The 18,916-nt window shown below is 37.3% G+C and overlaps 1 protein-coding gene across 3 annotated transcripts in view; it reads right to left on the bottom strand.

Moving 5' to 3' along the window:
* ADAM7 (ADAM metallopeptidase domain 7) overlaps positions 1-8,585 on the bottom strand; it is a 64,528-nt gene extending 55,943 nt beyond the window's left edge. For all 3 annotated transcript variants that reach the window (XM_028852469.2, XM_028852470.2, XM_077943273.1), the window contains exons 1-3: positions 8,416-8,585; positions 7,028-7,131; positions 1,216-1,292 (exon numbers count right to left, since the gene is read on the bottom strand). In XM_028852469.2, the coding sequence (XP_028708302.2) occupies positions 1,216-1,292; positions 7,028-7,131; positions 8,416-8,467 (233 nt within the window). In that variant the 5' untranslated portion in view covers positions 8,468-8,585. The remainder of the gene's footprint in view (positions 1-1,215; positions 1,293-7,027; positions 7,132-8,415) is intronic.
* Between the last annotated feature and the right edge of the window lie 10,331 nt (positions 8,586-18,916).

Raw genomic sequence — 18,916 nt, 5'->3', positions numbered from 1 at the left:
CATAATATTCACAGGTTTGGAGGCTCTGTGGTATGCATTAAATTCATTTACTTTGTAGAACTGAGGGAATGAGGCAGTGTTGCCTGTTACACACATTGAAATTATATTAAACTGCTCTGTGTGTGTGCAACCCAATAACAGGCCACGCCAGGCTGATTAGCAGGATCAAGCAATGGCTAGTACAATGAAATTGACTCAGAGGCCTAGGCAGCCTGGGGGAATTGTGAAAGCAACTTGAAACTCCTCAGTCAGACCACCTGCATCATCGTGTGCTTATGAGTATTGTGACCCCGGACAAGTTATCTTTTCAGTGCACCTATGATTCTTCCTCAATAAAGTGCAAATTAAACAGTATCTGTCTCATTTACATTTTTCAGGAATTAAAAAGCAACTTAGGGAAAGAGAAATCTCTCAATAAATGTTAGCTTCTTTCATGCTGAGAAGGTAAAAATATGCAGAGTCTAAATATATTATCAATATAGTTATGGAATTAAGTTTATTATTCTGCACATGTGTGTGTCTGTGTGTGTGTGTGTTGTTATTTACTTTTAGCTAATAGACCAGAGTCTCAATTCCCCAGCAGTATCACTCTTTCTTTCTACTTAGCATTTGACAGCTCCTCATCCTTTTAATATTTGGGACACTGAGACAGAGCTATTATGTGTAGAAATGGGCCAATGGAGAAACAATGAAAATTAAACAGCAGCAACAAGAGAGATTATTTTGAAGAACACCTTGAAGAAAGTTATAGGCATTGCAATTACAGTATTTGGCTACACAAGATGTCTTGACAAAGCAAATGCTCTACAGTTCGTAGTTTACTCTGCAATGGAACTTGGTTTGATATCTAGTTTACACAACTTAGAAGTCACTTTAAAAACCATGTTTTTCAAATTTCTTTTGTTCCACTGATTCCCAACACAGTGATGTATTAACCCTGTTCTTAGAGTGACTATATGGAGTTCAAAAAACTCCAAGTATCCAAAGTAGGGAGTTATTTAGGAGTGGGAGAAGAAGAGCGGCATCTATGATTGCCTTTAAGCTTTTGAGATGTGATTGGCTTACACATGAAGAGCTTTTATTTGAAGAGGAAAAATTCAGATTACATACAAATAACAATGACTTGAGGAATCCACTTCACTGGCAGTTTTCACGAAAATTCGGATACCATAGTCACTAAAATCTATAAGGTACTGGAATCACAATAGAACTTACCTGGATCTTAGAAGATGAAGGACTAAGGTTTTTCTATTTAGTTTTATTTCATACATCAATTCTTCTTCATACGTTTCCTGAGAAACAAGAGGCATCACATGACTTCAACATGGGCTCATTTAGTGTGTACTGGAGCAAGCAGTGCTTTGGGTGGACATTCCCTATCTCCAATCCACCCAGCAGTCCTTTCAGCCAAAAGGCAAAATACTGATAAAGATGAATTGAAAGAGAACTAATACTAGAAGGAAGATTTTACAAACCTCCTTCTAGTTATATTTTAGAACTGATTTCTTCTAGTTGTATTTATATTAGAATAAAATATAAATATATTCAGTTATATTTATTCTTTTATATTTTATATTATTGGTTATATTTTATAGTTTATATTATTAGTTATATTTATATTATAGCTATTCATATTATAATATAGCATATTATAGTTTAATATAATTATAAATAATATATAGCATATTATATATAGTTTCTAGTTATAAAATACAATACAATGGAAAATGCAGATTCTCTCCTCATCCAAGGATACACCATTTACGATATGTCCATGCAGCAGCCCTATACACAGATATCCTGTTCACGCATTTTTGAAACAATTTTTATACATACTGTTTTTTCGTCTACTTTCCACTCGATGATAAATCATGACTATTTCCTATTTTAATAAATTTTTCATAGTCTGTGTCTTTAGGCAGCTAAGCACAATGTGAGTGAAACTTCATTTATTTAATCTATATTTACTATGAGAAATTTGGTTTGGGGTATTCCTTGTAGTTGGACAGAGCTGCATTTTCAATGACATGAAAAAAAAAATGTAAAGCTTTTGATAAATATTGCCAAACTATCATGAAGAAAGGAAGTGGACATATTTAGAACTTTACCATCAATTTATAGCAGTTTCTGTTTCCTTGCCTTCTTACCAGTAATAGCTATTATGATTAATACAAATATTTCAGACAATGAATTGATAACTTATTGTGATAAATTGTTTTCCTGGATGATCATTCACATCAGTATTTTTCCTTTATTTATTGAGTTATTTGTAGTTTTCAAATGGATTCTGATTCATGTTCTTTCACCATTTTCTTTTGTGGTATCTTATTTCTTCATGCTTCATAAAAATTCTCTATAATTTAAGATTCACAGTTGTTGGTCATACGTGTTGCACATTTCTTTGAGATGACTGTCCATTCATTTATTCAATGCCTGCTATTTCAGGCACAGTAATATGAAAAATACAATAGTGTAGAAGGTGGACGTCTCTGCCCTCATGGAAGACCCTGCTTGGCAGAGAAAAACACTGGATAACCAAGCACACGTAGTGGAGTGTAATGAGCATTATAACAGGAGAAGTGCGAGTACTGTGCCAGGAATATTGCAAGAAGTTGGGGGTGGGGGCAGGGAACAGTACATGCCAAGGCCCTGAGCCAGGAAGGAACATGACACATTTGAAGAACAAAGAGAGGATCAATATTGCTGGAAAATCAAATGTAAGTTGAATAGAAATGAAATGACAAGGTGGGAAGGAGTAAATCATGCACAACCTAGTAAGTCAAGGATTTGGGCCTTATGCTAAGGACAAAGAGAAGCTAAATATCTAGGCAGAAACGTATGGTAGCAAGCATGGTGTTTTAGTACTTTACTTATTATAGATAATGGATAAACAAAACTCAGTACTGTAGCCAGGAAAACCATTTAAGGCTATTGATGAATGCAGGTGATTTGAGCAGAGGAGTAATGAGTAGATAACTTTAAAAGACATTTACATGCTATTTTTTTGTTGTTGTTATACTTTAAGTCCTAGGGTACATGTGCACAATGTGCAGGTTTGTTACATATGTATACATGTGCCATGTTGGTGTGCTGCACCCATTAACTCATCGTTTACATCAGGTATATCTCCTAATGCTATCCCCCCTCCCCCCCCCACAATAGGCCCCAGTGTGTGATGTTCCCCTTCCTGTGTCCAAGTGATCTCATTGTTCAATTCCCACCTATGAGTGAGAACATGCGGTGTTTGGTTTTCTGTTCTTGTGGTAGTTTGCTGAGAATGATGGTTTCCAGCTGCATCCATGTCCCTACAAAGGACACGAACTCATCCTTTTTTATGGCTGCATAGTATTCCATGGTGTATATGTGCCACATTTTCTTAATCCAGTCTGTCACTGATGGACATTTGGGTTGATTCCAAGTCTTTGCTATTGTGAATAGTGCTGCAATAAACATACATATGCATGTGTGTTTATAGCAGCATGATTTATAATCCTTTGGGTATACACCCAGTAATGGGATGGCTGGGTCAAATGGTATTTCTAGTTCTAGATCCTTGAGGAATCGCCACACTGTTTTCCACAATGTTTGAACTAATTTACAGTTCCACCAACAGTGTAAAAGTGTTCCTATTTCTCCACATCCTCTCCAGCACCTGTTGTTTCCTGACTTTTTAATGATTGCCATTCTAACTGGTGTGAGATGGTATCTCATTGTGGTTTTGATTTGCATTTCTCTGATGGAGAGTGACGATGAGCATTTTTTCATATGTCTGTTGGCTGTATGAATGTCTTCTTTTGGGAAGTGTCTGTTCATATCCTTTGCCCACTTTTTGGTGGGGTTATTTGTTTTTTTCTTGTAAATTTGTTTGAGTTCTTTGTAGGTTCTGGATATTATTAGCCGTTTGTCAGATGAGTGGATTGCAAAAATTTTCTCCCATTCTGTAGGTTGCCTGTTCACTCTGATAATAGTTTCTTTTGCTGTGCAGAAGCTCTTTAGTTTAATTAGATCCCATTTGTCAATATTGGCTTTTGTTGCCATTGCTTTTGGTGTTTTAGACATGAAGTCCTTGCCCATGCCTATGTCCTGAGAATCTACAAGGCTCAGTGATAGTTAGATGATGTAAGAGAGACTAATCAAGACTAAGCCCAGATTTCTGATTTGTTTAACTTGTAGAGCTATGCTACTATAGCAAGGAGGATCTGAAGAGGGGCAGCTATGAAGTCGGGAAGGAGAGTTTTGTATTTGCTCAATGTTAAGTGTGCATAAGTTAAGGCTGTTTTGACTGCAAGTTGAACAATAAAATCACAGTTTTATCATAAAGACATAGAATTCCCAGGCGGAGAGCCAAGAAACTAGGCTAGGTACTTAATCAGGTAGAAAGCGTTTGGTCACATTTTGCAACATGATGAGTTGTGTGTGTAGAGGTGTGTATGTGTGTGTGTCTGCGTGTATGTGTACATGCATGTATGGGTGTAATGGAAATTTTTGGAAATTCAAATGTGGATTTTATATTAACAAATATTAAAAGATTGTTAATATTGTCAATATTGTTAATATATTTTAAATTGTGTCATTAATATTGTTTTTAATAAGAATTTGGTTTTTAATTTTTATTTTGGAATCATTTTAGGTTTATAGAAAAGTTGGAAAGATAGTGCAGAGTTCCACATACTCTGCACTCAGGTTTCCCTGTTTATTAACATCTGACATTACTATAGTCTATTTGTCACAACGAATGAGAGCCCAGATTCATATATTATTATTAATTAAAGTATATAGTTATTCAGGTTTTCATAGTTTTTCCCTAATGTACTTTAACTCTTTCAGGATCTGATCCCAGATCCCACACTACATTTAGTTGTCATGTCTCCTTAGCCTCCTCAAGTCTCTCAGTTTCTCAGGTTTTTATTTTTTTATTTTTTATGATCTGGACCTTTATGGGGAGTATCTGTCAAGCATTTTGTAGGATGTCTTACAATTTGTTTTTGTTCTGATGTTTTTCTCATGCTTAGACTGATGTTATGGATTTTGAGGTGAGAACCACAATAGAAAATGCCATTTTATTACACCCTACGAGCCACAGGACTTAACAAGTGTTAAACTTGATCACGTGGCTGAGGTGGTGTTACCATCTTTCTCTCTGTAAAATTACTCTTTCCCCCCTTCAATACTGTACTACCTGGAAGGAAGTCACCACCTACAGCCCACACTTAACGGGTGGAGATTTAGGTTCCACCTCCTGGAGAGGATAGCATCTACATAAATTATTTGATTCTTCTCCCAGGAGAATTGTCCATTTTTTCCATTTATGTATTATAATTTATTCAATGATTTATTTAGATCAATATGGGCTCATGATATTTATTTATACTTCATGTTATAACACAAAACTGTTATTTATTTTGTTCTTCAAATTATCCCAGCTTTGGGCATTGGGAGCTCTTTCTGTTGGCTTCTGAATTCTTTTGACAAGACCCCTTCAATGTGGTTTGAATTTTGTTTTGTCTGTTTGAGCACGTTCTGGTACTACAAGAAGCTTTAGGTTCATTGTTTATATTTCTTGCCCTTATCCAAGCTTATCTGGCATATTCATAGTGATATTTTTATTTTATTTTATTTTATTTTATTTTATTTTATTTTATTTTTTTGAGAGAGTCTTGCTCTGTTGCCCAGGCTGGAAGCCCAGTGGCATAATCTCAGCTCACTGCAACCTCTGCCTCCTGGGTTCAAGCAATTCTGCCACCTCAGCCTCTGGAGAAGCTGGGATTAGAGGTGCACGCCACCATGCCTGGCTAATTTTTGTAATTTTAGTAGAGATGGGGTTTCACCATGTTGGCCAGGCTGGTCTTGAACTCCTGGCCTTGAGTGATCTGCCCACCTTGGCCTCCCAAAGTGCTGGGGTTACAGGCGTGAGCCACTGCACCCAGCTATAATGAGATTTTTAACATCAGTCTTGATTAAGTCTTAAGACAGTAGTTGTGAGAAGAGCCCACCAGTGTATGCACAATGGGTGTTAGACAACTGGTGAAAGCCCCCTTAGCTGAGTACCAATCTTCAGCCAAGACAAAGTTTGAGACAGTGAGAAAAGAGTTGGATATTAAGAGAGAAATCTTTCAAAGAGAATTGTTGAAGAAAAATAGTTATGTGTTACTTCCAAAGGAGAGGAGATGGAGAGTTGCTTTTTTATTTTAATCATCTCAAGTCATAGGAAAGAGATCTCAATGGGACTGTTTAGAAAATTAAAATGTATCTAATGTATGAATGAGAAACCCAACAAGTGAGAACCTGAAAAACTGGCTGTTCTAATGGTGGACAGAAGAAACTCACTGGGAAGGGTTGGGACTTCCATAGTACATTTGGACAAAGTGCCTGTCAATATTGTCCATGAGCTAAATTAAAACCTAAGGCTTAAAAATCAAGTGCCTAATAAAAAATATCTAAGGACATTAATCTAATGTCTTTTATAACAGTGGAAATTGAAAACATCCTAACTTTCAAGCTTGTTCCCACTTATATATATTCTATATTTTCTATAACAAGCATTTGTTACTTTTGAAAGTAATATTTCACATATTGTTATTTAATTTTTAAAATCTGAATAAATACCCTTCTAGGCAACAGACCAAGCAGGTCTTTGAGTTCCTCTGAAAGTTGTACATCTTTGCTGCAGACTCTACAAACCAAAACCTGCATACCAGACCTCTGGAAAGCAAAATGCTCAAGATGACATTCGCCAGGCACTGGCTCAGAACAAATGAGGTTGTTATAAGTCAGCCTGAAAAGCCGTTGGTGGAACTCCATAAACTGGAAAATTTAGAATGGTATCCCCTAAACCTGAGCTTTACTCCTTTTTGTTTTCTAACCCACTGAGAGGTTGCTTATTCCTAAGCACATACTGTATGCTGAATGGGAGTCCTTAGAAAAATTGAAACTCCTCTCTCCCTATTTGCTTTTGGTTGGAGCCAGAGACAACTGTCTACATGCCTGTGAAAGCAATGAGTCTTATTTACTAAATCAAAACCTGTACCTCTATGTCATCATCATGGGTGTGTCCAATATCTCGCTTCTGCATCAGAGGAAGCTTTTTAGGATGAACCAGTTGTTGACCCTCTACTCCAAGGATGACCTTTTCTACAAGGAAACATAGGGGAAAAATCGGTCTGACATTAACATTCATCCACAGCTGCTGAAAAACAGAATTGTTATAATACAGTTCATTTGCCCCCAATTAGCAGCCATGGACAGCAACACTATGAAATATTATTACCACTTTTCTGGCAAGGAAATTGACACTGATATTTACAAATCAGGAGAATATGAGGAAACTTGGAAAGGAGCCAAATAAATCAATGTCCCTCCATTTTCTCCATATTTTTGCCATGTTCTGCAGCTGTATTTATTTTTTTTTGAGATAGTCTCACTCTGTCACCCAGGCTGGAGTGCAGTGGCATGATCTCAGCTCACTGCAACCTCTGCCTCTCCGGTTCAAGCGATTCTTCCACCTCAGCGTCCCGAGTAGCTGGGATTACAAGCACACACCACCATGCCTGGCTAATTTTTGTATTTTTAGTGGAGACAGGGTTTCATCATGTTGGCCAGGGTAGTCTCAAACTCCTGACCTCAGGTGATCTGTCCGCCTCAGCCTCCCAAAGTGCTGGGATTACAGGCATGAGCCACCATGCCCCACCTGCAGCTGTCATTTTATTATCCTCATGCTAACCCCTGGATTTTGTCTCCTGTCAAAGCCTGCACTGTTGGCCTGTTTCAATGTAAATTACTGAATTTGGTCTTCCAGGGATGTTTGCATTTAAACTCTTACCTTCCATAGTTAAGTATAAGGCCTCTACCTGTTAAAGAATTTTGGTCCTGAATCAGTGCTAACCATAATCTTCCATTCATGACCTTAATAGTCATCTTTGAGGTGAGCCCTGCTTAATTAAGGTATGGTACTTAAAGAGCAATAAAGAGGAGAGGGCGGGGGCTTTGTGGAATATGCTCTGATTTGAATCAAGGCTTTACCAATTTATTAGTTGTGTGGTCATGAGTAGCATATCTAATCTCTCTGATCTGTAAATACTCATCTCATTTTCTTTATCTTGTAAAGTGGGGATATTAATTGCGAATTTTAAACACTTTAACATACAAAACAGCTAATGGCCAGCACAGTGCCTGCCATGCTGCAGGTATGCAGTACTTGTCCATTCCCTTCTCCTCCTTACTGTGGGTCAGAGTGTTCAAGAGTGATATGGTATTACACAGATGCATGGACTCTCATTATTAGCCATAATCCAGTCGAAGCTCTCGGCAAAATCACCAATGCATAGTTAGTGTCTTTATCACTTACAATTTAAAGTTTGTGACTAACATGACCTCATAGCATAAAAAGAAAGTCCTGATAAAAGGAGCAAGACATACCTTTAACCTGAAGAATGAGTAAAATCATCAAGAATATACACCCGGGAAGCATTCTGAGTGATTCTGGCAGAGGAGAGCACAAGTGCTTGAGAAAAGGTGTTCACCTTTCTTCCTCCTTGCTTCCACTGCAGGGATGAAGCACCTCACAGATAGGTGGGCAGTTTTGATCCAGCACAAGGAAGTGTTCCTTGAGGGAGTTACACAACATGCTAGGTGCTTGAGGCTAAAACCTGGAGGTTGAACATCATGTTCTAATTAAAGATGACGACCAAGGTGGTGGTGGTGAAGGTTGGCTAGACATAGATTCCTACTTCATGTCTAATATAAATTTGATACCAGATATCTGAAAATTTCAAAAGTGGGAAAAAATCAAGAATGTCTTAGGAAAAAAATGTTGAAAAATATTTATATATGCTCTGGTTGTTTGCCATATAAAAACTATAAGGAACATTTGTTAAAATAAATGAAAAATATTGAAAATTTATGTGGCATAAATCACATATTAAAATTAAAATATCCAAACTCCAGGAATGTATGCAATAAATAATTAAAAGGTGGGAGTAAGTGTCCTTATAATATAGAACTCTTTCAAATAAATACAAAAAGGAGAATACTAATTGACAAATGTGCAAAAGGCCTGGATAATTCTACCTGTATGTCTGTGTTCTCTTGTTATGTTAGTAGAGTTATCTCAAGGCCAATATAATCTTTTTATCTTCATTTGAGATTCTATGTCTTGCCTGCATCTATATCTCTCTAATATTTCCAAAAACTGAACCAATCTATGTCAATTGGACGCTTCCTTTTGATATTTAGACCCTCTACTCCAAGGATAACCTTTTCTACAAGGAAACATAAGGGGAAAAATCCATCTGACATTAACATTCATCCATTGTGATTGAAAAACAGAATTGTTCTCATACTTTCACTTGCTCCCAGTTAGCAGCCAAGTATAGCAACATTATAAAATATAATCCCCACTTTGCAGGTGGGGAAATTGACACTGATATTTACAAATTGGGAAAATATAAGCAACCTTGGAAAGGAGGCAAAGAAATCAGAGTCCATTGGCTTAAAATGGGGCTACCATTTTAAGTCAAGACAAAAGTCTCTCCTTTTTGAAAAATTCTCTCTATTCTATATCTCATATACCCCTACTATCAACTTTCTTCCCATTTCCTTTACAGCTAAATTTCTTACACAGTATTATCTGGACTTTTTGCAATTTTCTTACCTCCAACTTGTGCTACCACATCCCAGTTCTAGCATCTGCTTTTATTATTCTACTGAAATGGTCAATATCTCCAGTGATTTTACGATTTCCAAGAGATATTTTGTTTCTCATCTCATTTGCCCTCTTGACAATTTTTGGCACTGTTGACCACATCCTTCCCCTTGAACTATTCTATTTAGCTCCCTTGTCACAATAGCCTTCTTAACTTCTTCCTGGTTCAGTGGCAACTTGTAGGCATATCCTCTTCTATGTAGCATTTAAATTTTTGAGTTCCTGGAGGTATTTATTCAATACCCTCTTTTACCCCAATTATGCTTGTTCCAAAGCCATCTCATCTTCAGTTATGGTTTAATTATTGCTATGCTATGCTTCACATTTTATATTTTTAGCCATTTGGGCAACAGATCTTTACAACGAAGTTTCTACTTAACGTCTTCAAGGGAAGGATCAAAGTCCCTGTAAAATCAATATGTGCAAGACTTAAAATACATTTCCCCCCAATTTGTCCTCTGTCTTGGCCAGCAGTGCCATCATCCCTTCAGCATTGCAATTCTGAAAGTCAGGATCATCATTGACATCCCTTATAATCAGTCCACCACTAAGTTTTTTTTTTTGCCTCCATTCTAGTCCAAGACATTCTTTGGTTACATTGCAACAAGCGTAATTATTTATTTATTTTATTATTTTTGAGATGCAGTCTCACTCTCTCACCCAGGTTAGAGTGCAGTGGTGCAATCTCGGTTACTGCAACCTCTGCCTCCTGGGTTCAAGCAATTCTCCTGCCTCAGCTTTCTGAGTAGCTGAGACTACAAGTGTGTGCCACCACACCGAGCTAATTTTTGTATTTTTTAGTAAAGATGAGGTTTCACCATGTTGGCCAGGCTGGTCTCAAACTCCTGACCTCAAGTGATCCACCTGCCTCAGTTTCCCAAAATGCTGGAATTACAGGTATGAGTCACTGCACATGGCCACAAGTGTGATATTTTTAATAGGTAAATCTGACAATGTCACATGCCTGTTAAAAAAATGTTTCAATAGTTTTTCACTGGTGTTAGAAAAAAGACTCACTTGACTTAAATTGCCTGACACTTATTAACTCTGTGGCTTTGGTTAAGGTATGAAACATTTCTATACTTCTGTTTTCTCATCTATAAAATGGGCACAATAATATAAATCTGATAGGAATGACGTGAATATTAAATGAATTCATACTGACAAGCCATCTTTTATTCCCTAGTTAATTCACTCCCCACTTCTCTTAACTATTGTATACCCTTTCTTCTTTCCCTATATCTCTAAATCTTCTCTTCATCACTCTCATCTGACCGTCTTGCTTTTCTATTTCACTGGAAAAAAATAAACCATCATAGGAACTCTCACTTTCTCTCATTATGACATCTACCTTACAATGTGTGCCCATATAGACTCATTCCTTCCTGTTTTTATGCATGCACTGTTCATGCTTCTAAGGTCTATTTCCCATTAATATGCAGGATTCTATTCCTTCCTGTCCCCTCAATGTCATCACTCCACCAATTGTTCCCCATCTCTACTCTATCATCTCATTTTATATATATATATATATAAAATATCATTTTTTTCTATCCTCTGAAAAATATTTATTCTTTTACATCACTCTCCTTTCAGTTACCACCCATTCTTGGATTCTAACAGTAAAATTTCTAAAATAAATAAATAAATGTCTACAGTTTATTTCCAGTTCCTTTCTCCTTATTTGTTCTTCAGATTAGTCCTGTTAGACTTTTTACCCTTTGCTCAACAAGGCAACGTTACAAATGATCTGTACCTTGCTTAATTCAGTGATCAATTTTGAATCCTCACTCACTTGATCCTTTAGCAGCATTGGACACAGTCGATTATTCTAATTTTTTAAAAGGAATTGAGTCCCTGGTGCACCATGGATTTCCTCCATACTTATTCACTGCATCTTCTTAGTCTCCTTTGTTGGTCCTCTTTCTCTGCCCGATGTGTAAACGCTAAAGATTCCCATGGCTTCATTCTTGAGAATTTCCTCTTCTCTATATACTCATGAGGTGGTTCCTCATTCAATCTTTTGGTCTTCAATGTTATCTATAATATGATGGCTGCCAAATTTATTTGTTTAACATGATCTTTTCTGAATTTCAGACTCATAGAAGGAACTCTCTTTTCAACATCTTCACTTGAAAGACTAATGGATTTCTCAAGCATAAGTACAAAGCCAGATTCTTGCTCTCCCCCTCCAAACCTAGTGTTTCCATAGTCTTTCCTATCTTAGGATATTGCAACTCCATTCTTTCAGTTACTCAGGTGTCATCTTTGATTCGTCTCTTTTCTTCACCTTTTGCATCCCATTCTTTAGCAAATCCAGTTGCCACTATCCTGAAAAGGCATCAAGGCTCTGACCATGTCTTACCACATTTACTGCTACTTAAACTGATTCTTGGATAATCTAGACATTATCATCTCTAGCTTAGTTTATTGAAGCTAAACTCTTAATTAGTCTTACTGTTTTTCTCTTGGTCCCTCACAATGTATTATCCACCAATCACCGAGAATGGTCTTATTAACATGCATCACTTTATGTGATTCCTTCTGTCCAAACTTTTTCAATAACTTCCATTTTCAGAGTATTAGGCAAAGTTCTGATAGACTCCAGGATCTACATGATCTAGCCTGATGTTCTCTGGCTTCATATCTTACTACTCTCCCCCTCCCTCACTCTGAGCCTATTGCCAAGTATTTTTGGCATCTACTGAACATGCCAAACACATTCTGCTTCAAGGGTCTTTGCTCAGTGTTCCTTCTTCCTGGAATGTAACCTTCTCAGTCACACGTCTATCCTTTCCTCTCCTTTCAGGTCTCTATTAAAATGCATCACTCTGTGAATCTTCTCTAAGCACCCTATGCAAAATAGACCTGCCCACTCCCGCCCTGGCACCTCTAAGCCCTTTTGTGCCTTGTATTAGTCACCATCTAAAATGTTATACATTTACTTGTTTGTTTACTTATTTTTCATAGCCCGACCCCTCTCCTTAAAATGTAGCTCTGTGAGAATAAAAATTGGGTCTGTTTTGTTTACCACCGTATCTTTATTGCCCAGAACAGTAGATTGGCAATAGAGTTTTATTGAATGAACGTATAATATACATTTGCAAAGTTGGAAAAGTACCTGGTACATAGCAAACACCCAATAAAAGTAAACTATGGGCCTTCTCCTCTAGGAAGTCCCCTCTCACTGGAGAGAGAGAGCTGTATTCCTTTCTCTTTCTCTTGCCTATTAAAAACTCTACTTCAAAAATAAAGACAGTAAGCTATGATTATTTTAGATTCTAATGATGAGGTGGTTGTAGAGTAGAGTAAATAAAAGTACACACTAAGAACCACACCACCTGGGTTCAATTTCCAGCACTTAACCTTCCTACCTGTAAACCTTGGGCATATCTGATCTCTCTCTGCTTCAGTATTCTTTTATCTCCTGAAATGAGAATAGCAATGTTATCTAACTTGTAGCAATTGTTGTGAGGATTCAATGAAGTGATTTATGTAAATCACTGAAAACAATGCCTCCCATATGTCAATAGATAGATAAGTGTTGATTTTCTAAGAGCTATATAAATGTCGATTTTTGATATTATTACTTTTATTGGTCCAATTGTATCTGCTACTATTTTTTTTCTCTCTTCTGCTCTCTGAGCTCCAGGTTTTCGGGTTTCCCCTCTTTATTCGATATGCAATGCTTTCCTCCCATTAAAGGGCCTCTAGACACAATTACCTTTTTATCTGTAGTCTTGTCCTCTCCTCCTTGTGGCCAAATTAATTTCTCCATTTTCAGTTCTCAGTTCAATGTTCACTATCTCAAGAAAGTCTCCCCAATGCCTAAGTCTAGGCCACATTTCTCTGTGAAACAAGATTCCTTTACATCTGAAAATTTATGTTGGTGTGTCCCACACTTGTTAGTCTAAATATTTGAATATTTGTCTCTTCCAGAAAACCAAAGCTCCATAAAGTAAAAAGTGCAGTTGCTTTGCTTACTCTAGTACCACAAACCTAACAAGATCTTGCATATAGACATTGCATTCAATATAAATTTGTTAAACGAATTACTAAATTAATTTGCAAAATAATTATTTTCTGATTAGATCCTTACATATTTTCTTTCCAGAAATTTTGAACCTGTCCTTGAAACAGCTTTAACCCAAATTATCATCTTTACTGGTAGAATTTCTAAGATTCTTTCAGGTCAATAGAAGAGACAGTTGAGGGCCAATGGGCCTACTGAGTGTATCTGACCCTTCACCAAACAAACATTCATTCATGCATCAAGTGGAAATTGTCAGCTTTATTCAGTGACCATTGAAAAGAACATTTTATGTTGGGTGATGGGAAATATGTTGAACTTGCCTCTATTAGAGTTAAGATTGTGGAAAATGAAATAAGTCAATTTTTAAAATACCAGTCATGGAATCTTAGTTATTTATAGTGTCGTATTAAAAGATAAGATTTTAAGGCATTTGTCTGATGTCTTTCGGCAACTTATGGTCAAGCCAACTTTCTAGTGTATCTGAAATATTACATATGACATTATCTATGATTACCCCAGGTGAAACAACCAAGAACTTTAAGGAAATTCACAGAAAAGTTTTTGTAACTTATTCAAACAACATAATAAGTGGAAAGCAGAGATGAAAAGAAAATTTCTGCCTAGCGCTGTGTTATTTTTAATATACAGTGAGGCCTTCCTTTTTTGATCTGGGAGAGGAGAAGCTTTATTCCTTCTCACAATCACACTATGATCAATTTTTCCAACTTGAGGAATATGATCCCTCAATTCTAAATTCTACCAGGTCATTGGTATGGGATAGGAAAAAAAAAAATGAAGATTTTATAACTAGCCCATAGTAGATTCTCATCTCAGGTCACAGCTTTCTATATTTAAATTAATGATATTGTTAAAGTATACAAAGCTTTTAAAAAAAAAAAAAACCCTGAAGCATTTCAATATCAAAGGAACTCTGTGGAGTCCAAATGCCAAACGAAAGCAGATTTTAGAGAAGATGAAACAAGTATGAGAACGCGCTGTTCTCTTCTTAATTCTCTGCTGTAAATTAGTGAAGCAACCTCTCACAGCAGGTGCTCTGATTGAGTCCCATCTAGGTTTCCTTGAGGAGTTTTGAAGCCGTAGATTCTTCCATTCATTCCTTATCGCCACTGGCATCATCTTTTTACAAAATAGTCAGCCAGGAGTACTTGTCTTGGAGGCCTCACAGCTCTGCACACAGCTTGCCTTTTCCTCCTTTCGATTGCTCTCACAACCCAGATACTCCTTCAGGCTTACCCTCCTAAGTCTCCTTCTCTCTCTAGCGCCCTCATTCCCACTCCCACTCCCAGCTAGCAACTTGGAGAGCAATCTCATCAACCTTCTTCAGGACTTAAAAGAGTGAATTCACAATAATGCAGGCCTGGGAAGAATGGCAGTTGATAAAGAATATATTCTGTGTCAGAAATGGAAAGGTGCCCACTTTGTGGACCCAAAATGCTTACCCTTGTGCCACCTTTGTAAAAAGAAGCATGAAGGAAAGCTGCAATATATTCAAGTGAATGGAGAGACTGAAGAGAATGAATAAAAGTATCTTATTTAAATTATAATTGTAATGGCAAAAAAAGGTTCATATAGAATTACTGGAATAAAAATCAGCATTTTCTATCTGACTTTACAATAAATATCATAAAGTACTCTAAAGACATGTTATTCCAGGAGAATTTGTAATTTTCTTCATAGATTCAGAAGCTCTTTTCAGCTCAGTAATTATGTTTAAGTATTCTGAAAAGAATACCAGATGCTAAATCAGAAGCCCTGTATTCTTCTCTAACTAATTCAGCAAACTTCAGCAAGTCACTTATTTCTGGGGGCCCCTGAACCTTATTTATAAATTGGGATAGTTATGCTTGATCCCGTAGATTGTTTTAACAACAAAATGCTATGTTTCCATCACTCTATTGTTCAAATGTTTGCATCTCTTTACTGATTTTTTTCTTCTCTTAGACCTTCTTCATTGTAAGTATAGATTTTAACTTATCATAATAATAAAAAACTGAGGTCATTTTATCACTATCGTGTTTTCCATTTCCAACCACAAAGTTATTGATTTATATATAGTAAACGTCAAATAATAAATGCAACAAGAATCAAAAAATTTGACTCACTCTGCTGCCCAAAGGGACAAGGTTATTCCTAGGGAGTGGCAGGCCCAGAGTAAACAGAGTGTATAACAATTTTACCTCTTAATTATGGTAATCGTATTATTTAGCTAGCGACATTGAACAAACTACTTGATATTTCCATTAATGATCTTGTTTAATGTACACAGTTATCCTAGCATTCTATACAGGATCACTGTGTACATTAAACAAGCTAATTAATGAATAGCGCATAGCACATGTATAACTCTCAATTTTATGAAAGGGTTGATGTTTTTCTCACTTTCCATCTGACTCTTTCATAACAGCTTTAAGAATTTCACTAAGTTCACTAAGGTCAAAATGGTTTTAATAACACAGGCTTAAAGCCAAGTGGTGACAGGGTATAGAAGGCAGTATAATTAGATTTTTTTCCCCTGTTGAATTACTGGGCCCAAGGTGATGGCATTCATGCTTCTATTCATAAGTTTCATCTTCCAAAACTCAGTCACAGCTTCGCCTCACTCCTCAATCCTCCAGTGGCTCTTCCTTCATCTCTAATAGCTAATTACCTTGCTTCCAATTTACTGAAACAAAGAGAATCAGAAAAGCATTTCTACAAACCCCCACTGCCACATCTACCCACCTGTCTGTGCCCAGATCCTCTGTCTTACAGTTACTGAGAATGAACGAGTCATGCTTCTATCAAAGGCTGATACATCCACTTCTGCATTAGACTCCCACTCTTCTTCCCTATGGAAGGACATTATGGCAATATGAAGGGGAAATCTTGGGACCCCAAAATACCAAGCTAAGGGAAAAGTCAAACTGGGAACTGCTCTGGACAAACCTGCCTTCCATTCTATTCAAAGTCATCCCTCTGCTCATTGAGATAGATGCATAAAACTCAAAGAATTCATACATTTGTCTCTTACCTACCTGTGACCTGGACACCCCCTCCCTGCTTCAAGTTGTCCCTGACTTTCTGGATGGAACCAATGTGCTTCTTACATATATTGATTGATGTCGCACATCTCCCTAAAATGTATAAAACCAAGCTGTGACCCAACCACCTTGGACACATGTCTGCAGGACCTCCTGAGGCTGTGTCGTGGGTGCGTGCCCTTAACTTTGGCAAATAAACCTCCTGAAAATGATCGAGACTTGTCTAGTCATTTTTCTCAACTGACAGCTGCAACTCACCCCCTCTTGCATCCTTTACCCACTGTCCTGGAGCATTTCCATGAGCATATAAACAAGTCGCAATTTCCTTCATCTTTAAAAACTTACAGTAACTCTCTTGATCTCACATCTCCATCCAGCTACCTACAGTTTTCTGATCTCTTTATAACAAAATCCCCTCCAAGAGTTATCTATAATCATTGTCACTAGTTCTTCTCACCATTTGCTCTTTAGGCCACCCCACAGGTTTTTGCCCTCATTACTCTGCTGAAACTACTTATCAAGGTCACCAAGAATCCCCAGATTTTACATTCAGTGGTCTGTTCTCAGCAGTCCTGACTTCATTTGACCTCTCATTCAAGTTTGATTTGTTATTGATCATCTGCTGTTTGGATACACTTTCTCTATGTGACTTTCAGCTCAGGTTTTCTTTCTCATTAGCTGCCCACTTTCTCCCCATGCTCCAGACACTTAAACATGGGGAGAGCCCCAAAGCTCACTCGTTTTGCTTATTCTCCTTTCTGTCTACACTTATTCTTTTGGAGAATCTCAATCAATTGCATGTCTTTAAAACGATAGCTGGGTGGTTGATTGTCAAATTCATAGAACCCAGAAATATTTCCTTGACTTCAATTATCTATTTATCATCTCTTCATTTTGGTCTCTAGTAGGCATTTCAAATTTAATATATACAAAAACCAATGTCGTGATCTTCATCCTCCAAGTTCTTTCTCCATTTGTCTTTCTCACCTCAGGTAAATGGCAATGCTGTCAATAAACCTACTCAAGCCAAAGATGCTGAAGTCACCATTGACACCTTGCTTCCCCTCACACCTCATAATCTGTAAGGAAATCCTGTGGTCTCATCCTTCAGAATATACTCCGAATCTAACCACTTCTCATCTGCACTGCCCCCACTCAGCTAATCCATAATCATCTCTCACTAGGATTTCTGCAATAGCCTCTTTATTGGCAGTGTCATCACTTTTGTCCTTGCTTCTCTCCCATAATTCCTTTTAAAATGGGCACAATACTATGCCATTCTTTGCTGAAAATCCTCCAATAGCTTCCCACCCCACTGAGAGTAGGTGAGTAGAAGCTAAATTCCTTGCAATGATCTCCAAGTCCCCACTTGCTTTGGGGCCTTGTTGTTCATGGACCTTACCCTTACCCATCCCCTGCTCACCTTCTCTGCCCTTGTTGCTGTATGTAACATGCTGTGTTCTTGCTGTCAAATGCTAGCATGTTGTCATCCCAGGGCTCCTTCCTCCTGGCTCTATCCCTTACCTCTTTTAGTCCTTTCTTTAAATGTCACCTTTGCAGTAAGACCTTCCCACTTTTCAGAAAATATCAGCACTTTCCACTCTACTTTAGATTTCACTCCCCCAACACACATGCATCTAAACATGCATCCCTCTCCCCGCTTGATGTCTCATCATAGCACTTCTTAACACCTGCTCGATTAAAACTTTATTTGTGTATTTCTTCATCTATCCCTCTGTACTACAATAAAACATAGAATTTCATCTGTTGTTCTGTGCTGCACCCTTAATGTCTAGTATAGTTCCTCACATATAGTAGCCTCTCAATAAATACTTTTAGTGTAAATTGACCATTTTAAGGATATTGTCCTTATATTACATTTTCTTGCATTCCTTACAATAGCTTACATGCTCTTTCCAAGAACTGAGTATTATTAATAAATAACCAAGACTCCAGATTCTTCTGGCTTTCTGAAGAAAATTTCCTACTCTCATAAATGCTCAAGTATAAGGAGACATAGGTTATCACGCCCAGTCACTGTTTGGAAAATGTTTTAAAATCATCAACTAAGAAAGAGTAGAGATGTTACTTTTGGCCAACGATCACTTGGTTGGTTGGTCTGCTCAGTTCTTGATGTTCCTG

The sequence above is a fragment of the Macaca mulatta genome, chromosome 8 (assembly GCF_049350105.2).
Source record: "Macaca mulatta isolate MMU2019108-1 chromosome 8, T2T-MMU8v2.0, whole genome shotgun sequence".
NCBI lineage: Eukaryota > Metazoa > Chordata > Mammalia > Primates > Cercopithecidae > Macaca > Macaca mulatta.
This window is presented reverse-complemented; position numbering and strand designations above follow the sequence as displayed.